The sequence below is a fragment of the Sycon ciliatum genome, chromosome 6, assembly GCF_964019385.1.
Source record: "Sycon ciliatum chromosome 6, ocSycCili1.1, whole genome shotgun sequence".
Lineage (NCBI taxonomy): Eukaryota > Metazoa > Porifera > Calcarea > Leucosolenida > Sycettidae > Sycon > Sycon ciliatum.
The window spans coordinates 5,725,950-5,753,120 of record NC_088648.1 but is presented as its reverse complement, the minus strand read 5'-3'; the positions used below and the strand labels follow the sequence as shown (position 1 = coordinate 5,753,120).

At 44.8% G+C, this 27,171-nt stretch overlaps 1 protein-coding gene across 1 annotated transcript; it reads left to right on the top strand.

Annotated features, from left to right (window-relative positions):
- Positions 1–1,018: 1,018 nt before the first annotated feature.
- On the top strand, positions 1,019–26,358 carry LOC135819975 (sushi, von Willebrand factor type A, EGF and pentraxin domain-containing protein 1-like). The gene is made up of 10 exons (XM_065333274.1): positions 1,019–1,067; positions 1,269–1,454; positions 5,613–5,801; positions 8,700–8,888; positions 15,050–15,238; positions 17,877–18,065; positions 19,914–20,102; positions 21,100–21,288; positions 24,044–24,232; positions 26,162–26,358. Exons 1-10 carry the CDS (start codon positions 1,019–1,021, stop codon positions 26,356–26,358), a joined length of 1,755 nt encoding a protein of 584 aa, XP_065189346.1.
- The last annotated feature ends 813 nt before the right edge of the window (positions 26,359–27,171 follow it).

Genomic DNA, 27,171 nt, shown 5'->3' with positions numbered 1-27,171 from the left:
GCATTGGTGCTGCTATGACAGCCGCAATGGCTGGTGTGCTCGACTCTCTGATCCACGCCGCTGGACGCTGGAAGAGTGATGTACATGTATGTTTGCGGTACATGCGTATGCCAGCATCCCTTCAGTACAGTGTGTCGTCACAGCTTGCAAAGGTTAGCCATTTGGTCTGAATTTTGGCCTAGCAATTCCGAATATTTACGTGGTGTGCTGGATTCGCGGATGTTCGCTCACAACTGGTTTGCCCTGTTTGCTTGCTTGCGACTCAGTTGCAGAGTCATTGCCTGTTCGCGACTCAGCAGAGTCTTTTCGCGTTGCGACTCATTTGCCGAGTCACGTGACATTGCACCAGTTGTTCGAATCCAGCACTCCACCTATCCAATTTAACTCAACCAGACTATTCTGTGTGTGCTCGTTCATGCGTGTGGGTCCGCATGCACGCGCATGGACATGTCCGGCTGTGTGAAGCACGGGCTAATGGCGCACTAGCCAGTGGCTAGAGCGTGTTAGCGCCGCATGAACACCTGCCAGCTGGCAGCTTGATTACACTAATCAATCACGCAGATTCACGTAGCTAATCAGTAATCTACAGCGCAGCTCCGAAACTGCGCCAAGAGAGGTTGCAGCTCACACCTCGTATTTCTTCCGCTCCAAACTTTTCCCACGTGCCTTGCTTTGAGTGTTGCCTTTGTGAAAGTAGAGTTCGCTGCTGTTGCCTGGCTTTCACAATTTTGCTCCTTGCTTTTTCTTCCCCACCAACACCCACCCTATAGCTGTTGCTCTATGTTAACATGTTGCTATATTCTCTGCAGCCTATGTGGTCTGCACTTGCATCCGCTGTAACTTGCCATATTCAATTCTTTAAAAAAAACGAAAAAAAAACATACAAGTAAAATAAAACGCTCTAGCCACTGGCTAGTGCGCCATGTGTGTGTGTGTGTGAGAGAGAGAGAGAGAGAGAGAGAGAGAGAGAGAGAGAGAGAGAGAGAGAGAGAAGACAAGATAAAGGGCCTGGGTAGCTATGAGGAATATGACAGGGCAAGCAGCTACCCTGGCCAACAGACGAAAAAGTGAGTACGTACGGGGTGCATACAGCATTACAGGCCAGCTGGAAAATGTTGTAGAATGTGTTGGAGGAAGTACCTAACACTTTGAAAAAAAGGTGCAGGCGGGTAAAGTCTGGAGAAAAATTGACTGTGACCCCGGGGTTCGAACCTGGGACCCCGCATTAAGTTAATCCTTTCATATGTATCTGTTTTGTCACATCATAGGTAACTCTGATTATTGCTCAAGTTTCAATGTAACCAATGGACAATTCAATGTGAGTAATACTCAGATTAACGGGACGGGATCGGTTACATGTAATCCAGGGTATCGCTCATCGAAAGATGCGCCAATGGAATGCAACGAATACAATGCAACTCACGGTGTCTGGACTAACACACAAAGCTGCGACCGTAAGTAAGATTTATTCCTATAGCCACGCAAAAGACGTTACTTCACTAGCGTCTGGTGCTAGCCAATGTTCGCAGTGCTTTTAAAGCACTGCGAACATTGGCTAGCACCAGACTAAAACTGTGTGTGTGTGTGTGTGTGTGTGTGTGTGTGTGTGTGTGTGTGTGTGTGTGTGTGTGTGTGCCAGCTAGTTCGGTTGGTTGGTACACTTATGCCTGATTGTGTTGGGTCTGTTGCCAATGGGCTCGGCTACTTGAAGGTGTAATGTTGTACCTGCCACCTTTTTTGGCTTCAGGGTTCATATACTTTCTACTTGAAGTATACATACCTGTTAACCATGGACTGCTTCTGGCTAGATTAACTCTTGTGTAATCAATGGTGCTAGTGAAGCTTATATCAGACCCACTCTGATTTAGTCACTCACACTAGTAGCAAGTATTACCTTCACTGGCGGCAGGGGTAACTGGACGGATACCCTGATGCCCTCAATCCTTTTTCTGCACCTTGTCCTCACCAACTTACTGAGGTGTGGTGAGCCCATAAGTGCGATCATTTTCAAGTCCACCCAGAGTTTTGGGGATTTCAGGGGGTGTCGGCCGTTGGGCGGTTCAATAGCCAATTGAGCCATCTTTCCGAGATTCCTTTTGAGTCTCTCTCCCCTCTCCCGGGGAGACCCACGTGACCAGTTTTGGCATTGAGCAACAAGTACAAGTACAAGTGTGTGTGTGTGTGTGTGTGTGTGTGTGTGTGTGTGTGTGCGTGTGCGTGTGCGTGTGCGTGTGTGTGCGTGAATGCATACTTGGTACGAAGAAAACTTCGAGTGCGTTTCTCTTTCCGAACCAGCACTGTATCTCGTTCCATATCTCGTGTCCTGTAGTGCTGCAATGCGTGTTCGTGGTGCTTTTCTACTGACTGGCCCCTCATATTCTGGTTTCACCTGTTCTTCTATTTCCTGCAACTACCTCTTGCGATTGTACACAATGATCATGCCATATCTCTAAAACGCTCTATGGAAGAAGCTCTCACTCTCTATGTTAGTTCAGTCTTTTTTTTGCTTCGAGCTCAGGTTTGAATGACTCCTCACAACATGAAGCTAGCAATCTTTTTCTGTTGATCGTGCGGGGTTGAACTTGGACCAAGCCAGCTATACTGGTTGGTCCCTGAGTTGTAGTGGGCTGGCCGCGAGGCCACATGTCTATTCAGTGGCGCTCGTCGTGATTTCTGGATCTGTTCAAAAGTGCCTGCTGTGTACTTTCCTGTGGTGTGAAAAAGATTAGTGAATGGAACTGGAAAAACAACTTTTAAAAGATTTAGGCCACACCAAGTTAATTCTATGTTTCGCGTCGAATATTTTCTGGAAAAGGCACGCGGGTGGGGGGAAAAAACAAAAACAGAAGAAAAAACAAAACTCCATTCTATGTGTACTGAGCCATGTTGCACACAGAATGCCACTACCAAACTGTCAGTTCTATCCAAAACGACAAGTCGTCACAGGACAGCTGGCAGACTGGGCTGGAGCGATACAGAGATTTCATGGATGGCTCCTCCTGCATTTTGATATGAGTCGAGTGCGATCCCGCTCCATCACAACTGTGGAAAATCTCGAAGTCCTTGACACCTGGAATCTCTGCTCGCTTGGTGAGCAGGCCCTAGGCCTACCGCACGGCTTGGAAAAATAGAAATTTTAATCTCTCGCACCTTCTACGTACCATCGCCTGGAATGCAAGATTATCGAGAAGCTAATAAACTCTGATCTGCCATACTGGCTAGAGAATGTTCGTCAGTACAGCCATTGATTGGCTCGTCTAGGTTCTTTTTTTTCTTGTCAAGGATTTGAAAAGGTACGCGGGCGGGTGACGCGAAACATAGAAATAACTTGGTGTGGCCTTATAGAAAAGAAAAAAAGCTAACAGCTCTAACGCATCATGGTCGTCGTGTGAAACTGCTGCTTGTTACCGCTGCTTATTGTACATCTAAATTGTCATAATCGAAGTACGGTTACGTTACTGTTTTACTGAGGCGTTCGGTTTTGCATGATTCTTGCTGGCATAGCTTCCCCCTTTATTGATCTTCGCATCTTTGAGCCACACAAGTTGTGTGGACTGTTTCTTTGTGTCTTTGAATTGTAGTTTGATCGTATTGTCCAGTGTTCTTGCCAGTATCGTCATCGACATGCATGAACATCCGCCAACGTCCTTTACAGCTGAGATTTTCAGCTCGTGCTTGTCTTGGTTGCGATCACCTTCACCTCCTCATGTTATTTCTATAACTTAGAACCTCCTAAGTTGGAAGGCTGTTGGAGTGCGCATCCATGATGTGCAAGAGCTGTTAGCCAGTTAGTTGTAGAACGTCAGTACCGTCGGTCAGTGTCGTGCAATGTTATCGCATGAGCTGATTGTTTAGTAACTGGTGGTGTTAGTGGATATTAGGGGTGAAACAATTATACCGAATACTCGAGTACTCGCTCGGTTTTTTCAAAAATAATCGTCCTCGGAATAAATCAGAGTACTCGTTCATACATGTACATGTACATGGTACATGCATTTACCACAGAAATCTGCAGTTTCAGAGCAGCAGTCGGCAGATATTGATCGAGTGTGCAGACTGTGTGGTTAACATTTGTTCACCAGTAGAGAGAGCCCAAATGACCCACCAACCAATACACTCGAGAAAAATGACCGCCACTCGGTTCAATCAGGGTTATATCATGTGATTTTAAGGCCCTTGGTGTGCAATTTTTAGGAGATGAAGAATACTCGAACACTCGAATATTCGATCGGAGAAAATCAGAGTACTCGAACTCGGGATCTCAGTGCCAACTTTCACCCCGAGTGGATATTATAGTGTAACTTGTAGTTCCTTGGTCCTTCTTCTTTACTATAAATAATAGAACAGTTCGAATACAGGGCAGCAATGTAGTGCTAATCCCTCTGCTTCCGTCTCCTTTGAGCTCTGCTACATATGACGACTGAACTTCCACATGAAAAAAAGGAAAATAAAAATAATACCCTGAGAGAAATGAAAGTGCGAAACCAGATAGAGGTTCGTATGGAGATGGCTGTATGTGAGTATGCACATGCGTGTGTGTGTGCAGGGAAGTGTCGCGTGGGGAACGGAGGGCGAAGTATAAATAGTTACTGACCGGCCATAATGCATCGGTTAATGCTTGAACGTTAGGAACGGAGAGAGCATCAATAGTTCCTGAGCGGACAAAATGCAGCAGCTACTGATTGAACATGGCATTCCACTGATTTTTGTCAGTGGCAGTAGCGCGAACCTCTTCCAAGTCCCCCACAGTCTTCAAAGGGATGTTCTTTTCTTGGAGACCCTTGATGAACATGGTGGCGAGTGTCGTCTTGGGCCTATCACGGTGGCCGGTAGCATCTCGCTTCACGTAGCATAACATGGCTCTGAAGGCAGGTGCATTGGTATTCATCCGAAGGACGTTGCGTTCAATTGCAGATATCGGTTCAGAGCTGCACCTCTTGTACAAGGCATCATTTTGTTATGTGGTCTGGGTGATGAATTCCAAGAATTGTGCGGAGCTGGTTCCTGTAGAATATGTCCAGGGATGCCAGGTTGCCCTCCGTGAGTCCCCACGTCTCACAATTGTAGAGGAGGGTGGAGATCACGATGTTATTGTATATTCTCAGCCGACGCATTTCTGATACCTTCTTCCGGTGCCACAGGGAGAACATTCTGCCAAAGACCTGCGAAGCCTTTTCCTTGTGGTGAGCAATATCATCACCCTCGCTCAATTAGGACGCAAGTTGTTTAGATTTCTCCCATTTTTCACCTTCAGACGTTAAATGGATTCATTCTGTCTTTGTCTCGTTCACTTTCATACCCCAGACCCCGAGTGTCGTGCTTATCGTGCCCAACACCTCCTTGAGCCAAGAGAGCTCACGGAATAGGAAGTTAACATTGGTGTCTGGCTTTGTACAATTCGTTTTCGTGTCAGGTTGTTGAATGTCTTAGTAGCCTGTCAGTTTTTGCCCTGTTATCCCAATTTCTGACTGTTCACTGTTTTGTTACAGTCGTGAACAGCAAACTTAGGTAGTGTTCTCGGATTGAAGTATTTATCTGCTTGGTCCTTTGTTTGCTTTCGTCTATGCATATTTCTTGGTGTCTTGGTGGGTTCCTTTACCAATACTTTAAAGCTATCCCTGGTTATTGCTCAAGTGTAATCATTGTAAAAAATGGACTTGTGCATGTGAATGGTACTCGCATTGGAGCTGAGGCAAATGGTACATGTAATCAAGGTTACCAACCATTGAATAGTTCAACAATGACATGCCAGCCACGCAATGATACCCATGGTGTGTGGAATAATCTACTAAACTGCAAAGGTAAGTGATGTTATAATTGTCTGCTTTTCTAACGGTCAAACAGTTGTACCTTTATCCCTTTGAGGACGAAGGACGAATATCTCCGTTTAAAAAAAAGTAAAGCTGGACTCCTAAAGATTCCATTTTCAATTTTTTTTATAAATATTTCAAATATTGGCTCCAAGAAGCTCTGTAGAAGGGCATTGAGCAGAGTTTGAGCAGAGTTTGAGCAGTGAAAGTTGCCTGCCGTGAACTTTATGTGTTGAGTAACTATACAAAAATAGCTAGTGAATGGAGATTGAAATGTTCTGTGCAATTTGAGAATTTGCGCAATCAGAGAAATACCAGAATGCTCAAATAATCTGGGAATTTTCAAAGAAATCCACAGACTACTCCCCCACGGATTCGCTGTAGTCTTCATGTTTTTCTACGCAATCCACAATTTGCTCCCACAGATTGCCGCCACATGTGTCGCATCCCCGGCTCGCAGTGACCGGACCCCGAAATCACTACGAGCGGCGACTGAATATAGACGTGTGGCCTCACGACAAGCCCAACACAACCCAGGGGCCAACCAATATAGCTGGCTTGGTCCAAGTTCAACCCCACACGATCAACAGACAGAGACTGTTAGTTTTACGTTTAAGTAGTATCAAATCCGAGCTCAAAGTAAACGAAGACAGAGAGCTGAGACCGAGTCTCGACTGCCAGACTAGACTAGACTAGACTAGACTAGAACTGAAGTAAAAGAGAGAATGAGAGCTTCTTTTATAGGGTGCTTCAGAGATATAATGGCGTGATCATGGCGAGGTAATTCCAGGAAATAGCAGAACAAGTCAAACCGGAATGTGCGCAGCCAGTCAGCAGAAATGCAGAATATACGTACGCGCGTATACGGTGATCATTCGAGAAGAAAGAGAAAGAAAGACATCGAGAGAAGAAAGACCAAATTGGGACGTGGGGAGCCCGCTCACCCACGTCAGAGTACAATGTGAGTATATGAGGGTCACGTTGGGGAGCCCGCTCACCCAACGTGCCATAGTTCAGCGGCTTCTTATGGTAAGTTCTGCTGCATTCTTGGTCTTGCTTGTGTGATACTCTGACCTCTTGCGCGGTGACTGCGGTGACGGTTTTGGTTCTTGCACACGTCTCCTGTCTTGCACTTAGCTCTTGTTATACAATGTCATATTAGTCTTGGCTCTTTGCACGAAGCGCCGAGGCATCGTGGAAACCTGTAGAACGTCGTAGTGACGTGGTTTTGCACAAAGCCTGGAGTCACATTTCCAGGAAGTGAAGAACTTCCAGGAAACGTACAACGCGAGAACCTACCTGACCAGGTTCCGGCCTTGGATCCCATAACGTGTCATGCCAAGAAGGCATGTCACCTACGTGGGAAAGCGCGTGTCGCTCAACCTACATGCTAAGCACGTGGGACAAGACACTGGCCAAACCACATTGTACCAAAAGGGCGTGACAGCTCAGCACAGAGCTACTCACTAGGTAGATCCTGCTGTCACAGGACTATCAGGCAGTAGTAGTCACGTTTCTGGGACGTGACACATGCATTTGCTGTGCTCTTCATGTTGTTCAGTTCATTTGCTGTACTTTTCAGGCTTTTCAAGGACATCCACATGATGTGGACTTATCCCCCGTTCCCTGCCACACGACAGTTCTCTGACTCATTGGTTACAGTTTTAATAATACGGTTTCTTTGAACTGAATTAACGAAGTAAACTTGCCGGCGAGAGAACGGGGGAAAAAGACAACGAACTGATAAACAACTAACAGTTATAAACAGAAGAAAGGGCGAACAACTCGAAACGACTAATGAGCGATCAGTACGTACGACACACGTGACAAGAACCAAGACAACAACTCCGTGGACGAATCATACCACTCTCTCGCCCCCGAACCTTACTCTCACAGCGCATGCTCCACATAGTCCACGCATGCGCAACAACTAGTCCACCAACACTCTTAAACAGGCGGAAGCAGATTCCGCCACTCCACAGCGTACACTTCTGCATGCACCACATATACTACGTACACCACAGCCATATACTGCACACAACGCACCACACCCGTACACACAGAAGACCATATTTGACACCGGACAGGACGAAACAACAGCGAGACCAGATACAACAGTGGGTGAAAAGAATAAGCGTATCGAATTTCGCAACACACAGATTGTGCCCACAGATTGCTCCCCTACTGATTCAATGCGGTCTGCTGCGGTCTTCGTGTTTTTCTTTCTACGAAATCCACAGTATGCTCCTATGGACTGCCCCCACATGCATTCGCTGTACTCATTATATTTTCAGCAAAATAGCGCCCCTCACAGATTCGCTGTGCTCTTCAGAGTTTCAATCAAATCCACAGATTGCACGAACCACATACTGTTCGTGACGTTTGCACCATGCACACTTGTGTGTGTTCACAGACGTCTCACTGTGCCTCCAGCGCTCAGGGGCGTGGATTCACCGTGTCTGGTCTCGTGCCGCAAAAAACATGTTTTGTATCACCCCAGAAAGCGCAAATAACCTGCAGATTGTGCAGGCAATCTGGACATTCCAGATTGCGCAGCACAAGCTGCAGATTGCACAAAATCCAAGAAAGCCCGGAGCAGAAACATTCACTGGTTTGAGGGAAAGATGCAAACAGGAAAATCAATTGACTGGCATTGACGGGCACCGCAAGCACCCCAACCATGGACCTTTACTTATGGCCAGCGATGCTCTCGCCACCAAGCTATGGTGTAGCTGTTATTCCAGCAGAGACAACTTCACAATTTATTCAGACTTGCGGAAACAATAGCCTTTCTTGGTTGAGGTGTCTATATTCTTGTGTCTCTGTGTGCTTTCACTCATACATCTTTCTCAATTTTTCTGGATGGGCTCATTTGATAAAACTCAATAGCTTTCGCTGGTTATTGCACAAGTACAATCAATGTAAACAATGGAGTGTTTATTGCAAACTCTACACACATCGGAGCGGAGGCAAATGTTACCTGTAATCACGGCTACCGTCTATCGAAGGATTCGACAATGATATGCCAGAAGCAAAATGATACGGATGGCTTGTGGACTGATCTACCAAGCTGCAATCGTGAGTGAAATTTTCTTTTCTCCGTGTTTAGACGAGTAGACCTACTCTTACTGGACCTGTTCTGCCCTGGTGTATTTCGCATTACGACCCTGTATATCAACAGTCCACAACTTGGTCCTCAAGATCATGGAGAATGTTTGGAATCCGCGGAGAGCATCGGTGGCTGGTCGCAGAAATTTTTGTACATGGCTTAATATGCTATAATCAGTTCTCTCCATTTTCCTAATTCCACGTTGCACTGCTTTTACTATTGTTATGTCCTATTTCAATCTCAAATTCTCCCCATTATCTTTTCCAAAGCCGGTGCTTCCCTCTTTTGGTGCACATGTTCTTTTCTCCTATGTCTCGGCGCACAGAAGTAACGATGATTCCGAGACCTTCGGTCGGAGGCGGTATTTTTGCCCCGCCCCCACTTCCATCCAATATCCCACCTCCGCTGCTGTGCAGCATCTGATGGTTCTGTGATATTCGGAAAAAAATGGGTATTATCACACGGTATTATGCACTGCTTGAGGGGTGAAATTTTCATGCGGTGTAATTTCTGTGTGATGTGGGAGAAACGTCTTACTCTTTTACTGTTGCATGCACACCACACTACACTACACTACACTACACCACACTACACATCACTACACCACACTACACCACACTACACCACACTACACCACACTACACCACACTACACCACACTACACTACACTACACCACACTACACCACACTACACTACACTACACCACACTACACCACACTACACCACACTACACCACACTGCACCCCAGTACACCACACTACACCACACTACACCACACTACACCACACTACACTACACTACACCACACTACACCACACTACACTACACTACACCACACTACACCACACTACACCACACTACACCACAGTACGCCACACTACACCACACTACACCACACATGCACACCACACTACACCCCACATGCACACCATACTGCACCACACTACACCACACATGCACACCAAACTACACCACACTACACCACACTACACCACACTACACCACACTACACCATACTACACCACACTACACCACACTACACTACACTACACCACACTACACCACACTACACCACACTACACTACACTACACCACACATGCACACCAAACTACACCACACTACACCACACTACACCACACTACACCACACTACACCACACTACACCACACTTGCACACTACACATCACTACACCACACTACACTACACTACACCACACTACACCACACTACACCACACTACACCACACTACACATCACTACACCACACTACACCACACTACACTACACTACACCACACCACACTACACCACACCACACTGCACTACACTACACCACACTACACCACACTACACCACACTACACCACAGTACGCCACACTACACCACACTACACCACACATGCACACCACACTACACCCCACATGCACACCATACTGCACCACACTACACCACACATGCACACCAAACTACACCACACTACACCACACTACACCACACTACACCACACTACACCATACTACACCACACTACACCACACTACACCACACTACACCACACTACACTACACTACACCACACTACACCACACTACACCACACTACACTACACTACACCACACATGCACACCAAACTACACCACACTGCACCACACTACACCACACTACACCACACTACACCACACTACACCACACATGCACACCAAACTACACCACACTACACCACACTACACCACACTACACCACACTACACCACACGTGCACACCACACATGCACACCACACATGCACGCCACACATGCACGCCACACTTCACCACACATGCACACCAAGCACCACACTTGAAAGGTCATAACTTTGCCATACATTCTTCTAAATTTATGGTATTAAGCATTCTGGAAAGCTTTTTTCACACTTTTAGGGACACTACTGATTCCACATATGCCTCAGCCCGAGTACGCAGCTGCAACATTTTATAATTTCACTCATCAGTGGCAGAAATTCTTCATCTTTGTCTGATCAGTAAGCTACAGATATCCTCTCTCCACATCATTCAATTAGATGTCCAGCAGGAGCAAAGGAATCACCTTCATGCCATTTTTAGAGCTGCTCCATTGTACCAGAGTTTGATACTGTGCCCACTTTGACAATTTTCTCCGGTCCTCTAGTTTTACTCAACACAGAACAACGATTTAAAGTTCTCCAGCTTTGTGCAGGGAATCCTTTGGGCTTCAGTTCGCATGCACCGTGCGCCAATAACTCATAGGAGAAGTCCCCCCTTGGGAGATACTGATAGATGCAGGTCACTCACTACGCAATTTGTCAAAAAGTTCAAGCGTATTTGTGTTTCCTTCTTCGGCGCTCCATGAATCCACTTCGAGCTATATCAAACGACACATCACTGGAAAGCTGACTTTCCAACGAGCTATGATTTGCGATGATTGGAGAGAGGAAAGCAGAGCTATGATTATATGAACCCTGGTGTAAAAGCACTGTATAAAGTGATGAGCTGCAGAACTAGCCAACTCAAGGTTGGAGACCAGTTTTAGAACCAAACAAATTATTATTATTATTATTTTGCTTGTTCGCGTTGGCATCAACCTGCATAAAGCAGGTATATAGCCTTCGCTTAAGCTGCCATAAAAAAGAAAGCTCATCCTAAGCGAGAGGGCTAGAGGGAAATATAACGATAACGAGATACAGAATACAAAGAAATCCAATGAGTTCAACGTACAATTCAAAACAAGAAAGAAGGGGAAGAAAAACAGAGCCGAATCTACCGATTGATCCATCAATCGACAAAGGGGACTAATCCGTTAGTGTTGCAAAGTAGAAGCTGATTATAGTTGCAGATCTCCAGGCCAGGGCCAGCATATTGCCGATTCTGGATAGGTCTCCGCAGCATTTGATGTGGTAATTATCATAATGTTTGATAAAATTGTTAGAGTATCTAGTATCTAGAGTACCGAGTATCTAGTATCTAGAGTATCTAGTGTAATTGTATCCGTTATTATTGTTAAGGGTATCTAGTGTAATTGTATCCGTTATTATTGTTAAGGGTATCTAGTGTAATTGTATAACTTCAGCCATTACACACAAACAAATTGGTCCTCAATTATTACCCCAGAATGCATAAACAGCCTGCAGATTGTGCAGTCAATCTGGAATTTTTGGATTGCGTGAAATCCCAGAATGCGCGGAGCAGAAATATTCACTGCTTAGAGGGAAAGATGCAAACAGGAAGGTCAATTGACTGGCATTGACTGGCACCACTAGCACCCCAACCATGGACCTTTGCTTCTGGCCAGCCAGCGATGCTCTCACCAGCAAACTATGGTGTAGCTGGCATCTCAACAGAGACCGTTGGCAATTCAACATTTTCCTCAGACTTCGGGAAAGACTAGCCTTTCTGGTTGAAGTGCTTTTAATCCTTGTTTCTCTGTGTGCCTTCACTCATACATATTTTTCGGGATGGGCTCATTTGATAATACTCAATAGGTTTCGCTGGTTATTGCACAAGTACAATCGATGTAAAAAATGGAGTATTTATTGCAAACTATACACACATTGGAGCGGAGGCAAATGTTACATGTAATCACGGCTACCGTCTATCGAAGGATTCGACAATGATATGCCAGAAGCAAAATGATACGGATGGCTTATGGACTGATCTTCCTAGCTGTAATCGTGAGTGAAATTTTCTTTTCTCCGTGTTTAGACGAGTAGACCTACTCTTATCCTGACCTGTTCTGCCCTGGTGTATTTTGCATTACGACCCTTTATATCAACAGTCCACAACTCGGTCCTCAAGATAATGGGGATTTTTTTGAATCTTTGGGGAGCGTGAGTTGTTGCTTGCAGAAAGGCTTTGTACAGGGGTATTATGCACTGCTTGGGGAGTGAATTTGCATGCGGTGTAATTTCTGTGTGATGTGGAAAAAATTTCAAACTCTGTTACTGTTGCATTATTCAGAAGAAACACCACACTTGAAAGTCCATAACTTTGCCCTACATTCTTCTGAATTCATGGTATTGAGCACACTGGAAAGCGCCTTTAACACTTTCAGGGCCACTACTGGTTCCACAGAATTATGCCTTACCCCGAGCACGCAGATGCTTTTTAATAATTTACTCACTAGTGGCAGAATTCCGTCACCTGTGTCTCATCAACAAGCTACAGAATATTGATATCCACTCTCTAAATCAGAAAAAAAATTAGATGTCCAGCAGGAGCAATGGAATCACATTCATGCCATTTGAGAGCTGCCCCATTGCGCCTGAGTGAGATACTGTGCCCACCTCGACAATTTCTCTGGTCCTGTAGTTTTTACTCAACACAGAACAACGATTTAAAGTTCTCCAAATTCGAGAAGTTCCAGGGAATCCTTTGGGCTCCACTTTGCATGCACTGTGCGCCAATGACTGATAGGGGAAGTACCCCCTTGAGAGATACTGATACATGCAGGTCACTCACTGTGCACGCAATTTGTCAAAATGTTCAAACGTATTTGTGTTTCCCTCTTCGGCGCTCCATGAATCCACGTCGAGCTATATCAAACGGCACATCACTGGAAAGCTTATTTTTCAGCTTTCCAACTAGCGATCATTTTCGATGGTCGGAGAGAGGAAAGCAGAGCTACGATAATATAAACCCTGGTGTATAAACAATGTATAAAGTGATGAGCTGCAGAACTAGCCAACTCAAGGTTGGAGATAAGTTAAAAAGCACCAACCAAATCTGTCCTCAAGTTGTAGCGCCATTGTACAAGTCAGAGAAGCTGGGCTTTCAGCCACATTTCCACTCTCCCAGATCAAATTTTTGCTCAACAGTCAACTGCTTGAATTGCACTGAAGCCTTCTTTGCACCAAGTTGCAAAAGGGGCAGAAAAAGGACAGAAAATCAAAATTTGAAAACTGGTATATTCGTTTTTAGAAATCCACCTACACCTTAAACAACGGATATATTTGTCCTTCGTCCGCACAGGGTGAATCAAACCGTCCACGCATTACGGAAAACGGTCTTTGTGCACCGATCAATATGCTTGTCCGGCACAAGCCATCAAGCTGTCAAGCGCCATATCTCAATGATTGTTGCAACCACAGTTTCTTTTTCTTTAACTTCATATCTCGATAGTGAGAATCAAGTAAGAATTGGCAATATCACGATCATTTGACCATCCGCACCTCGTGTCAATTCTCATCGACGTGCAATGTACACTCATCTAGTACAGGCTCAGAGCCTCAGCTAGAATCCCGTGGTAGCACAGGATCAGAATGGAAGGGGTAATGAATAAAGCCAGCGAAATGCGCTGGATTAGTGTAATAGTTTCTTGGTCGAAGAAAGCAAACCAGCACATGAAGCACAGAAGCCATATCGCTTCGACTAGTCCTTTTGTACCATTACTTCAAATACAACAAGATTAAAATGTTAGCTAGCAAGTCTATAACTTGATCTTTGGTGGTCAGAGCATTCGTAAATAAGCACTTCAAAAGATAGCGCTAGTGGCGCAAACTACATATTTGGCGGTCAAAGTATTGACGAAACAGCCATTTGAAAGGTAGTGCCAGTGGGGCCAAGTGCACAGTGGAACAATGAATATTACTAGTATCAAACAACAGTGGGGGCCACAGTACTACAATGTCAATGTCAAAACATTGACAATTTTCAGTACACACAGTTCAGGCTTCAACTTGGCAATGTGCACTGTCTCATGCACAGCAAGGTGAGATTTGTAGCGCGAATGCGCATGGATTCTGAAGTGAGAATGGGTGCAAGGTTTGTAGACTGCACGTAGGCAGGTGGATGGCTATGTCAGGTGACAGAATATCACCGAGTTCTTCTCATTATCATCAGTGTCGGTGGTCGATTCGTGCGGTTGCTATTATGCAGGGCAGTTGTGCCGCTGGTGACTTCTCTGTCAGGCGAGGGGTCATACACGGTTGGTATGTTTTTAATCACCGTTGTATTCGACTTGAAAAGTAATCGTACGAAAGGTCTAGTGGAAACTTTATGACTTCTGTGCTTCATGTGTTCATTAGTGTAATCATCATATTGCGTGGCTAACCTCCCTGGGGTATTCTGTGTATTTCCTTTGGTAACTTGATGGATGCCATACATTTGCCAATACCTGATAGGTATCTCTACATATTGTTCGAGTACGATCAATGTAAGAAATGGAGTTGTCCATGTCTCTAATACTCACATTGGAGCGGAGGCAAATGTTACATGTAATCAAGGTTACCTCCCATCGAATAATTCAGCAATAACATGCCAGCCACGCAATGATAGCCATGGTGTGTGGCATGACCTACTAAGCTGCAACCGTAAGTGACCCAATATCCTTTGGCTTATATTTGTAACGTGGAACTGGTCTTATCCAGACCTCTCCTACCCAATCATCTCTCTCAGTCGAAGTGTTGTGTCATGAACTGACAGAAGGAGTCTATACATGGCAAAAGACAGGGGAAGGACTATGTCGTGAATGCGTGAAAGGATAACATCATACAGTATAGGACATCTCCCCCTTTTTTCTGAAAAAAATGAAGAGAGAGAAACACAACTGGGGGAAGAACAACTATTATGGAGCAAAGGCAAGATAGATAAATGTACGGGTTGTACATAGCCAAGCACATAGAACAGAACTATGCAATGTGCCCGAGAACAGTAGCGATAGCATGAAGCCAGAGAGAGAGAGAGAGAGAGAGAGAGAGAGAGAGAGAGAGAGAGAGAGAGAGAGAGAGAGAGAGAGAGAGAGAGAGAGAGAGAGAGAGAGAGAGAGAGAGAGAGAGAGAGAGAGAGAGAGAGAGAGAGAGAGAGAGAGAGAGAGAGAGAGAGAGAGAGAGAGAGAGAGAGAGAGAGAGAGAGAGAGAGAGAGAGAGAGAGAGAGAGAGAGAGAGAGAGAGAGAGAGAGAGAGAGAGAGAGAGAGAGAGAGAGAGAGAGAGAGAGAGAGAGAGAGAGAGAGAGAGAGAGAGAGAGAGAGAGAAAGAGAAAGAGAGAGAGAGAGAGAGAAAGTTACATGGTAGTAAATAAGTCTCTGCGCTGGCAGAATGTTGTTGCGAGCACGTAGAATTGGCTGTGACGTAGACACAGGTTGTTGCGGGACTAGCGCCGCTGGTGGTACTGCTGACACCGGTCCGGGAGGAGTCAATGGCTGGAGCAACATCACTGCAAGACGGTTTCGGCGCAGAAGACTGGATGAGGTGGCGATGCTGTAGGAGCATTCGGTGAGTTGCTCAACAACTGTACACTTGTGCTTGTCGTCGACCCATACTTTCGCTCCTAGTGGCAAAAGGGAGAGCTACTTGGCTGCGAACCATTGATGGAAGTGATATTTCTGGCAGTGGCCCGGAGATCGGTGATGTCTGGCCAGGAGGGTTGCAGGAGATCAGGTGGGCTCGGAAGATTGCTGCTGAGCATATGGCCGTACAAGACTTCGGCGGGCGAATAGCCGTTTGTAAGGGTGTAGAGCGATAGCCGTTGGCCAGGGATGTAGAGTGATAGCCGTTGGGCAGGGGTGTAGAGCAAAAACCATTGGCCAGCGGTGTAGAGTGATAGCCGTTTCTCCATTGTGTAGAGCGATACGCTAAGAGATACTGCTGTAGATCACCCGGCGCACATATTAGATGTTTGGCAGTCTGCAGAGCGCGTTCTCCTTTGCCGTTGCTCCGAGGATGCTTCGGGCTACTTGTCCGATGCGTGATATTGCAAGACGATAGGAACTGGGCAAAGGTGTCGGAAGCAAACTGGGAATCTCTGAGGAAGATGTCCGGATAGCCGTGGACAGCAAATATGCTCTTCAGGTGAGTAATGTCGGCTCGAGACGTAGTCGATGGGAGGCAAGCGACATCAATGTAATGGGAGAAGTAGTCGACGGTGGTCAGATACTGGTGGCCATCGACATCACAGAGATCGGATGTGATACGCTGCTATGGACGTTCAGGGAATGGAGTTGTCTGGAGAGGCTCTGGAGATTGATGGCACTGTTTGATGCCGGAAGTGCACTTGGCGACGTAAGCCTCAATGTCAGCAGAGATACCTGGCCACCACAATGAGAAGCAGGCACGGGCTTTACTCTTTGTGGCACCTTGGTGACCATCGTGCAGCTTCTGGAGGATGTTAGGCTGAAGCACGGACGGAACAATCATCGAAAGCCGTAACACATGACACCTTGCATGTGTGACAATTGGCCTCGCTCCCGATGGAACGGCTTGATGTTGTCAGGAACGGTAGCTGGACAGCCATGAATGACGTAGCGCATCACACTGGATAGCATGGGATCTTCAGGTGGTTGGTCCCAGAAAAGCTTTGTACATGGCTTAATACTCTAATTTCACAAATTTTCGGTGTATTTCTATTTTCGGTACTTTCGGTGCATCTGCTTCATACCTAAAATTTCAATACACCGAACAAACACTAACACACATAATCCAATGGGGAACAGCTTCCCTGTACCGAAAATTTCTGTTCACCTAACCTGGCCTTTTGCCCTCATACCAAAAATATTGAGCACCGCGTATTTCTGAAATTAGAGTATGCGATTATCAGGGCTCTCCATCTTCCTAATTCCACGGTGGACTGCTTTTACTATTGTTATGTCCTATTTCAATCTCAAATTCTCGCCATTATTGTTTGCAAAGCCGGTGCTGGCCTCTTTGATGCCCATGTTCTTTTCTCGTATATATCGGCGCACAAAAAGATGCAAACAGGTAAATCAATTGACTGGCATTGACTGGCACCCCTGGAACTCCAAATATGGACCTTTTGCTTATGCCTAGCGATGCTCTCACCACCAAGCTATGGTGTAGCTGTCATCCCAACAGAAACAATTCAACATATTCTTCAGACTTTCGGAAACAATAGCCTTTCTAGTTGAGGTGTTTATATTCTTGTGTTTCTGTGTGCTTTCACTCGTACATTTTTCTCAATGTTTCTGGATGGGCTCATTTGATAAAACTCAATAGCTTTCGCTGCTTATTGCACAAGTACTATCAATGTTAAAAATGGAGTGTTTATTGCGAACTATACACACATCGGAGCGGAAGCAAATGTTACATGTAATCACGGCTACCGTATATCGAAGGATTCGACAATGATGTGCCGGAAACAAAATGCTACGGATGGTTTGTGGACTGATCTACCAAGCTGCAATCGTGAGTGAAATTTTCTTTTCTCCGTGTTTAGACCTCTCGCTTAGGATGAGCTTTCTTTTTTTGTGGCAGCTTAAGTGAAGGCTATATACCTGCTTTATGCAGGTTGATGCCAACGCGAACCAGCAAAATAATAATAATTAGACCAGTAAACCTACTCTTATCCTGACCTGTGCTGCCCTGGTGTATTTCGCATTACGACCCTGTATATCAACAGTCCACAACTCGGTCCTCAAGATCATGGGGAATGTTTTGAATCCGTGCGGAGCATGGGTGGTTGGTCGCAGAAAAGTTTGTACATGGCTTAATATGCGATTATCTGTTCTCTCCATCTTCCTCAGTAGTTCCGCCGTGCGATGTTTTTACTATTGTAATGTCCTATTTCAATCTCAAATTCTCCCCATTATCGTTTGCAAAGCTGGTTGCTCCCTCTTGGATGCACATATTCTTTTCTCCTATGTTTCGGCGCACAGGAGTAACGATGATTCCGAGACTTTTGGTCGGAGGGGTTACTTTTGCCCCGCCCCACTTCCATCCAATACGCCACCGCCCCTGCTGTGCAGCATCTGATGGTTTTGTGGTATTCTGTAAAAAGGAAATAGAAAAAGGGTATTATGCACTGCTTGAGGAGTGAAATTTGCATGCGGTGTAATTTCTGTGTGACGTGGAAGAATTTCTAACTCTTTTACTGTTGCATTATTAAAAAATATTATTAGAAAAAACACCACACTTGAAACTCCATATCTTTGCCATACATTCTTCAAAATTCATGGTTTTAAGTGCACTGGAAAGCGCCTTTAACCCTTTCAGGGCCACTACTGGTTCTACATATGCCTCAACCCGAGTTTGCAGCTGCAAAATTTTATAATTTCACTCACCAGTGGCAGAATTTTATCATCTGTGTCTCATCAGCAAGCTCCAGATATCCTCTCTTTAATGATTCAATTAGATCTCCAGCAGGGGCAATGGAATCACCTTCATGCCATTTGAGAGCTGCCCCATTGCGCCTGAGTGGGATACTGTCGCCACCCCAACAATTTTCTTCGGTCCTGTAGTTTTACTCACCTGAGAACAACGATTTAAAGTTCTCCAGATTCATGCGGTTTCAGGGAATTCGTTGGACTCTACTTCGCATGCGCCGTGCACAAATGAGTGATAGGGAAGTCCCCATTTGAAAGATACTGATAGATGCAGGTCACTCACTGTGCAAGTTGTCAAGAATTTCAAGCGTATTTGTGTTTCGCTCTTCAGCGCTGCATGAATCCAAGTCGAGTTATATCAAACGAAACATCACTGGAACGCTTATTTTCTCAGCTTTTCAACGAGCTATCATTTGCGTTGAGCGGTGAAAGGACACCAGAGCTACGATACTATGAACCCTGGTGTATAAGCACTGTATAAAGTGATGAGCTGCAGATCTAGCCAACTCAAGGTTGGAGACCAGTTTTAGAACCAAATAAATTGGTCCTCAAGTATCACCCCAGAATGCGCAAACAACCTGCAGACTGTGCAGGCAATCTGGAATTTTCAGATTGCGCAAAATCCCAGAATGCGCGTAACAGAAATATTCACTGGTTTGAGGGAAAGATGCAAACAGGAAAATGAATTGACTGGCATTGACTGGCACCACTAGGATTCCAACTATGGACATTTGCTTTTGGCCAGCGATGCTCTCACCACCAAGCTATGGTGTAGCTGTCATCCCAACAGGGACAATTCAACATTTCTTCAGACTTCCGGAAACAAAAGCCTTTCTAGTTGAGGTGTTTATATTCTTTTGTCTCTGTGTGTATTCACTCATACATCTTTCTCAATGTTTCTGGATGGGCTCATTCGATAAAAACTCAATAGCTTTCGCTGCTTATTGCACAAGTACAATCAATGTAAAAAATGGAGTGTTTATTGCGAACTATACACACATCGGAGCGGAGGCGAATGTTACATGTAATTACGGCTACCGTCTATCGAAGGACTCAACAGTGATGTGCCGGAAGCAAAATGATACGGATGGTTTGTGGACTGATCTACCAAGCTGCAATCGTGAGTGAAATTTTCTTTTCTCCGTGTTTAGACCTCTCACCTAGGATTACCACACTTGAAAGTCCATAACTTTGACATACATTCTTCAAAATTCATGGTATCGAGCATACTTGAAAGCTTCTTTAACCTTTTCAGGGCAACTACTGATTCCACATATGCCTCAGCCCCACTACGCAGTTCAAATGTGATATAATTTTACTCTCCAGTGGCTGAATTTCATCATCTGCGTCTCATCAGCAAGCTCCAGATATCCTCTCTTTAATGATTCAATTAGATGTCCGGCAGGAGCAATGAAATCACTATCAGGCCATTTAGAGCTGCCCCATTGCGCCTGAGTGAAATACTGCGCCAACCCCGACAATTTTCTTCGGTCCTGTAGTTTTAGTCAACAGAGAACAACGATTTAAAGTTCTCCATATTCTGAAGTTCCAGGAAAGCCTTTGGGCTCTACTTCGCATGCGCCGTGCGCCAATGACTGATAGGGGAAGTCCCCATTTGAAAAAACCTGGATAAAGTGCACTGGATAAAGTGATGAGCTGCAGAACTAGCCAACTCAAGGTCGGAGAACGGTTTTAGAACCAAACAAATTTGTCCTCAAGTATCACCCCAGAATGAGCAAACAACCTGCAGATTTTGCAGGCAATCTGGAATTTTCGGATCGCCCAATATCTGCAGATTGCGTAAAATCCCAGAATGCGCGGAAAAGAAATATTCACGGGTTTGAGGGAAAGATGCAAACAGGAAAATGAATTGACTGACATTGACTGGCACCACTAGGACTCCAACTTTGGACCTTTGCATATGGCCAGCGATGCTCTCACCACCAAGCTATGGTGTAGCTGTCATCCCAACAGAGACGATTCAACATTTTCTTCAGACTTCCGGAAACAAAAGCCTTTCTGGTTGAGGTGTTTATATTCTTGTGTCTCTGTGTGTGCTTTCACTCATACATCTTTCTCAATGTTTCTTGATTGGCTCATTTGATAAAACTCAATAGCTTTTGCTGCTTATTGCACAAGTACAATCGATGTAAAAAATGGAGTGTTTATTGCGGACAATACACACATCGGAGCGGAGGCAAATGTTACATGTAATAACGGCTACCGTCTATCGAAGGACTCAACAGTGATGTGCGGGAAGCAAAATGATACGGATGGTTTGTGGACTGATCTACCAAGCTGCAATCGTGAGTGAAATTTTCTTTTCTCCGTGTTTAGACCAGTAGACCTACTCTTATTCTGACCTGTTCTACCCTGGTGTATTCTGCATTACGACCCTGTGCATCAACAGTCCACAACTCGGCCCTCAAGATCATGGGGAATGGTTTGAATCTGTGGGGAACATTGGGTGGTCGGTCGCAGAAATGTTTTGTACATGGGTTAATATGCGATTATCAGTTCTCTCTATCTTCCTCAGTAGTTCCGCGGTGCAATGCTTTTACTATTGTAATGTCCTATTTCAATCTCAAATTCTCCCCATTATCGTTTGCAAAGCCGGTGCTTCCTTCTTGGCTGCACATGGCCCAATATCAGCGAGAATCGACCTTCGGTTGAAAATCATTTTTGCAGAAAAGTCATTTTCCGCCACGGCAAAAAAACTGTTGCTTTGCAGTATACATCCAAACAAAAATTAGACCATTACGAAAAACTTTGAAAGCTTTTGATCGTCCTACAAGTGTTGTAGGATCGTTGGCTCACGATGGCCGACTGCCGTCCATCTCTGCCAGAAGTCATTGGACTTCCTAGGTAGGTCCTCACAAGATCTTTTTGTCGACGCCCAATTCCTATTTAGCGACGAAAAATTCAACTTGATTTAGGCGCTCCGCCAAAGGTGAACTCAGCTGATGAAAGCACTTTCTGACATCTGGAAATCTTCGTAGGGCCCTTCTGATTTTAGTACAGCTTCGCCCAGGGGAAATAGTCAACGAGGAGAAACTAGTGGGGCAACGGCAACAGAGGCAGTTGAACTGAAATTACCCTGATCAACTCGAGTACGGACGAAAGAGCGCTGCCGCTAGTGCCATGATCTGCCGCCCTGGACTCCGAGAGGAACACCAAAACCCTAGGACGGGGCAAGCGCTGAACTAAGTACTTGTGATTGATGAGCTAAGAGCTCTTTGCACATGATGGACTACCTCTAAATCGTGTACGAGATGTCGTGCGTGGTGTTAGGATGTTGTGCCTGTGTCATATTCCCTGTGGGATGCACAGACTGGGACTCCAGGTGTAGCTGTAGCCACCCACCCTTCTGTTCTGGACTTCTGCAGATTATCAGCAGACTTGGTACGATGTTCAAGCAGTTTCCATTGCCGTCTGCAGTGATGAGGATCAAGACCATCCATGCCCTATGCCAGAAGTTGTGCGAGAGTTGTTTTACAACAAAAACTGGATGGCTGATTTATTACACTGTCTTTTGTAACGCATAGTACTAGTATTCCGATATGGAAAACGCTGTGATAGACTGTTGTATTTTCTGATATGTACCTATACTGTTTGAGAAGCTTCTGGGTCATCAATATTGCTTTGTTCGGTCTAATACTTCTCCCATGTGATCACTAGATACCTATAGATGGCAAAAGCAGAAAAAAGTCATTTTGTGAAAAATCACCTGAAGGTCCATTTTTGCAGATACTGGGCCACATGTTCTTTTCCCATATGTATTGGCGCACAGGAGTAAAGATGATTCCAAGACCTTTGGTCGGAGGAGTTACTTTTGCCCCGCCCCCACTTCCATCCAATACGCTACCGCCCCTGCTGTGAAGCATCTGATGGTTCTGTGGTATTCAGTGAAAAAAGAAATAGAAAAAAAGAAATTCTTCAAAATTCATGGTATTGAGCATACTGGAAAGCTTATTTAACCCTTTCAGGTCAACCACTGATTCCACATAATTATGCCTCAGCCCTACTACGCAGCTGCAAAAGTTTATAATTTCCCTCACCAGTGGCAGAATCTCGTTCTGATCTGTGTCTCATCAGCAAGCTACAGATATCCTCTCTCCAAATCATTCAATAATTAGATGTCAAGCAGGAGCAATGGAATCACCTTCATGCCATTTAGAGCTGCCCCGTAGCCCCTGAGTGAAATACTGTGCCCACTCCGACATTTTTCTTCTTTCCTGTAGTTTTAATCAACACAGAACAACGATTTAAAAAGTCCTCCAGGTTCATGAAGCTCCAGGGAATCCTTTGGGCTCTACTTCGCATGCGCCATGCGACAATGACTCATAGGAGAAGTCCCCTATTTGAAATATACTGATAGATGCAGGTCACTCACTGTACATGCAAGTTGTCAAGAAGTTCAAGTGTATTTGTGTTTCGCTCTTTCGCGCTGCATGAATCCAAGTCAAGCCAAATCAAACGAAACATCACTGGAAGCTTATTTTCTCAGCTTTGAACGAGCTATCATTTGCGATGATCGGAGAGAGGACACCAGAGCTACGATACTATGAACCCTGGTGTATAAGCACTGTATAAAGTGATGAGCTGCAGATCTAGCCAACTCAAGGTTGGAGACCAGTTTTAGAACCAAACAAATTGTCCTCAAGTATCCCACAGAATGCGCAAACAACCTGCAGACTGTGCAGGCAATCTGGAATTTTTAGATGGCGCAAAATCCCAGAAAGTGCGGAAAAGAAATATTCTCTGGTTTGAGGGAAAGATGCAAACAGGAAAATGAATTGACTGGCATTGACTGGCACCACTAGGATTCCAACTATGGACATTTGCTTATGGCCAGCCAGCGATGCTCTCACCACCAAGCTATGGTGTAGCTGTCATTCCAACAGAGACGATTCAACATTTTCTTCAGACTTCCGGAAACAAAAGCCTTTCTGGTTGAGGTGTTTATATATAATATTTTATTATTCTTGTGTCTCTGTGTGCTTTAACTCATACATCTTTCTCAATGTTTCTGGATGGGCTCATTTGATAAAAACTCAACAGGTTTCGCTGGTTATTGTACAAGTACAATCGATGTAAAAAATGGAGTGTTTATTGCGGACAATACACACATCGGAGCGGAGGCAAATGTTACATGTTATAACGGCTACCGTCTATCGAAGGACTCAACAGTGATGTGCGGGAAGCAAAATGATACGGATGGTTCGTGGACTGATCTACCAAGCTGCAATCGTGAGTGAAATTTTCTTTTCTCCGTGTTTAGACCAGTAGACCTACTCTTATTCTGACCTGTTCTACCCTGGTGTATTTCGCATTACGACCCTGTATATCAACAGTCCACATCTCGGTCCTCAAGATTATGGGGAATGTTTTGAATCCGTGGGGAGCATGGGTGGTTGGTCGCAGAAATGTTTTGTACATGGCTTAATATGTGATTATCAGTTCTCTCCATCTTCCACAGTAGTTTCGCCGTGCGATGTTTTTACTATTGTAATGTCCTATTTCAATCTCAAATTCTCCCCATTATCGTTTGCAAAGCCAGTGCTACCCTCTTGGCTGCACATTGCCCAATGTCAGCGAGAATCGACCTTCGGGTGAAAATCATCCAGGTGTAGCTGTAGCCACCCTCCCTTCCGTTCTGGACTTCTGCGGATTATCAGCAGACTTCGTACGGTGTTCAAGCAGTTTCCATCGCCGTCTGCAGTGATGAGGATCAAGACCATCCATGCTCTATGCCAGAAGTTATGCGAGAGTTGTTTTACAACAAAAACTGGATGGCTGAATTATTACACTGCCTTTTGCAGCACATAATACTAGTATTCCGATGTGGAAAATGCTGTGCTAAACTGTTGTATTTGCTGATATGTAACTATACTTGTTTGAGAAGCTTCTGGGTCTATATTGCTTTGTTCGGTCTAATACTTTGCCATGTGATCACTAGATACCTATAGATGACAAATGCAGAAAAAGTCATTTTCTGAAAATCACCCCAAGGTCCATTTTTTTTCAGATACTGGGCCACATGTTCTTTTCTCGTATGTATCGGCGCACAGGAGTAGCGATAATTCCGATACCTTTGGTCGGAGGAGTTACTTTTGCCCTGCCCCCACATACATCCAATACGCCACCGCCTCCGCTCTGCAGCATCTGATGGTTCTGTGGTATTCCGGAAAAAATGGATTATGCACTGCTTGAGGAGTGAAATTCACAGGCGGTTTAATTTTTGCATGACGTGGAAGAAACTGTTTTACTGTTGCATTATTCAGAAAAAATACCACACTTGAAAGTCCATAACTTTGCCATACATTCTTCAAAATGTATGGTATTGAGCTTACTGGAAAGCTTCTCTAACCCTTTCAGGGCAAATACTGATTCCACATATGCCTCAGCCCCACTACGCAGCTGCAAAATTTTACAATTTCACTCACCAGTGGCAGAATTTCGTTCTGATCTGTGTCTCATCAGCAAGCTACAGATATCCTCTCTCCAAATCATTCAATTTGCTTATTTTCTCAGCTTTTCAATGAGCTTTTATTTGCAATGATCGGAAAAAAGGAGACCAGAGCTTTGATAATAATTATGAACCCTGGTGTATAAAAAGAAGAAAAAAAGTAAATTATCGTGTCCGTTCCCGAAGGGAACTCACGACGGCCGCTAACATCCGATAAACCCTAGCGGCACTCTGGTGTATTATGCGCTGTATAAAGTGATCAGCTGCAGAACTAGCCAACTCAAGGTTGGAGACCAGTTTTAGAACCAAACAAATGTTTCCTCAACTATCACCCCAGAATGCGCAAACAACCTGCAGACTGTGCAGGCAATCTGGAATTTTCAGATTGCGCAAAATCCCAGAATGCGCGGAACAGAAATATTCACCGTTTTGAGGTAAAGATGCAAACAGGAAAACCAATTGACTGACATTGAGTGGCACCACTAGGACTCCAACTATGGACCTTTGCTTTTGGCCAGCGATGCTCTCCCCACCAAGCTATGATGTAGCTGTCATCCCAGCAGAGACAAATCAACAATAATGTTTCTTCCGACTTCCGGAAACAATAGTCTTTCGGGTTGATGTATTTATATTCTTTTGTCTCTGTGTGCCTTCACTCATACATATTTATCAATGTTTCTGGATGGGCTCATTTGATAAAAACTCAATAGCTTTCGCTGGTTATTGCACAACTACAATCGATTTAAAAAAAGGAGTGTTTATTGCGAACCATACACACATCGGAGCGGAAGCAAATGTTACATGTAATTACGGCTACCGTCTATCGAAGGATTCAAGAATGATATGCCAGAAGCAAAATGATACGGCTGGTTTGTGGACTGATCTACCAAGCTGCAATCGTGAGTGAAATTTTCTTTTCTCCGTGTTTAGACCAGTAGACCTACTCTTATTCTGACCTGTTCTGCCCTGGTGTATTTCGCATTACGACCTTGTATATCAACAGTCCACAACTCGGTCCTCAAGAGCATGGGGAATGTTTTGAATCTGTGGGGAGCATGGGTGGTTGGTCGCAGAAATGTGTTGCACATAGCTTAATATGCGATTATCAGCTCTCTCCATCTTCCTAATTCCATGGTGCACTGCTTTTTCTATTGTAATGTCCTATTTCAATCTCAAATTCTCCCCATTATCGTTTGCAAAGCCGGAGCTTCCCTCTTGGATGCACATGTTCTTTCCTTCTATGTATCGGCACACAGGAGTAACGGTGATTCCGAGACCTTTGGTCGGAGGAGTTACTTTTGGCCCGCCCCACTTCCATCCAATACGCCACCGCCCCCGCTGTGCATCATCTGATGGTTCTGTGGTGTTCAGTAAAAAAAAGAAAAAAAAGAACAAAAGTTCGCAAGCAAGTTGGTATGGTATTGATTTATTTGAATTCCGTATCTCAACAGTACAATGTACAACTTGGGAAGACCCGACTGACATAGATACATCAACATAAAAGTGGAGTAGTTGCTACAGCTGATCATTTTATCGCAGGTTGTGGGACTAAACTAATACAATAGGTATCGGTTATAGCGTGAGTGTTTGAAAAACGACTTTGTATTCTTATTTCCGATATTTCTTACACACGATAAATTAAGTGTGACATATCATGTGCATGTGCGCAGAGGCAGGAAGATCATCGTACATACAAGGTAGTGCTACTGTGCATGCGGCT

Excerpts from the sequence above, each read along its gene's own strand:
- LOC135819975 (XM_065333274.1), top strand. The coding sequence starts at position 1,019 with ATGAGGAATATGACAGGGCAAGCAGCTACCCTGGCCAACAGACGAAAA. Across the intron at positions 1,068-1,268 it reads CCTGGCCAACAGACGAAAAA|GTAACTCTGATTATTGCTCA; the intron begins GTGAGTACGTAC and ends GTCACATCATAG. Across the intron at positions 18,066-19,913 it reads TGATCTACCAAGCTGCAATC|CTTTCGCTGCTTATTGCACA; the intron begins GTGAGTGAAATT and ends AAAACTCAATAG.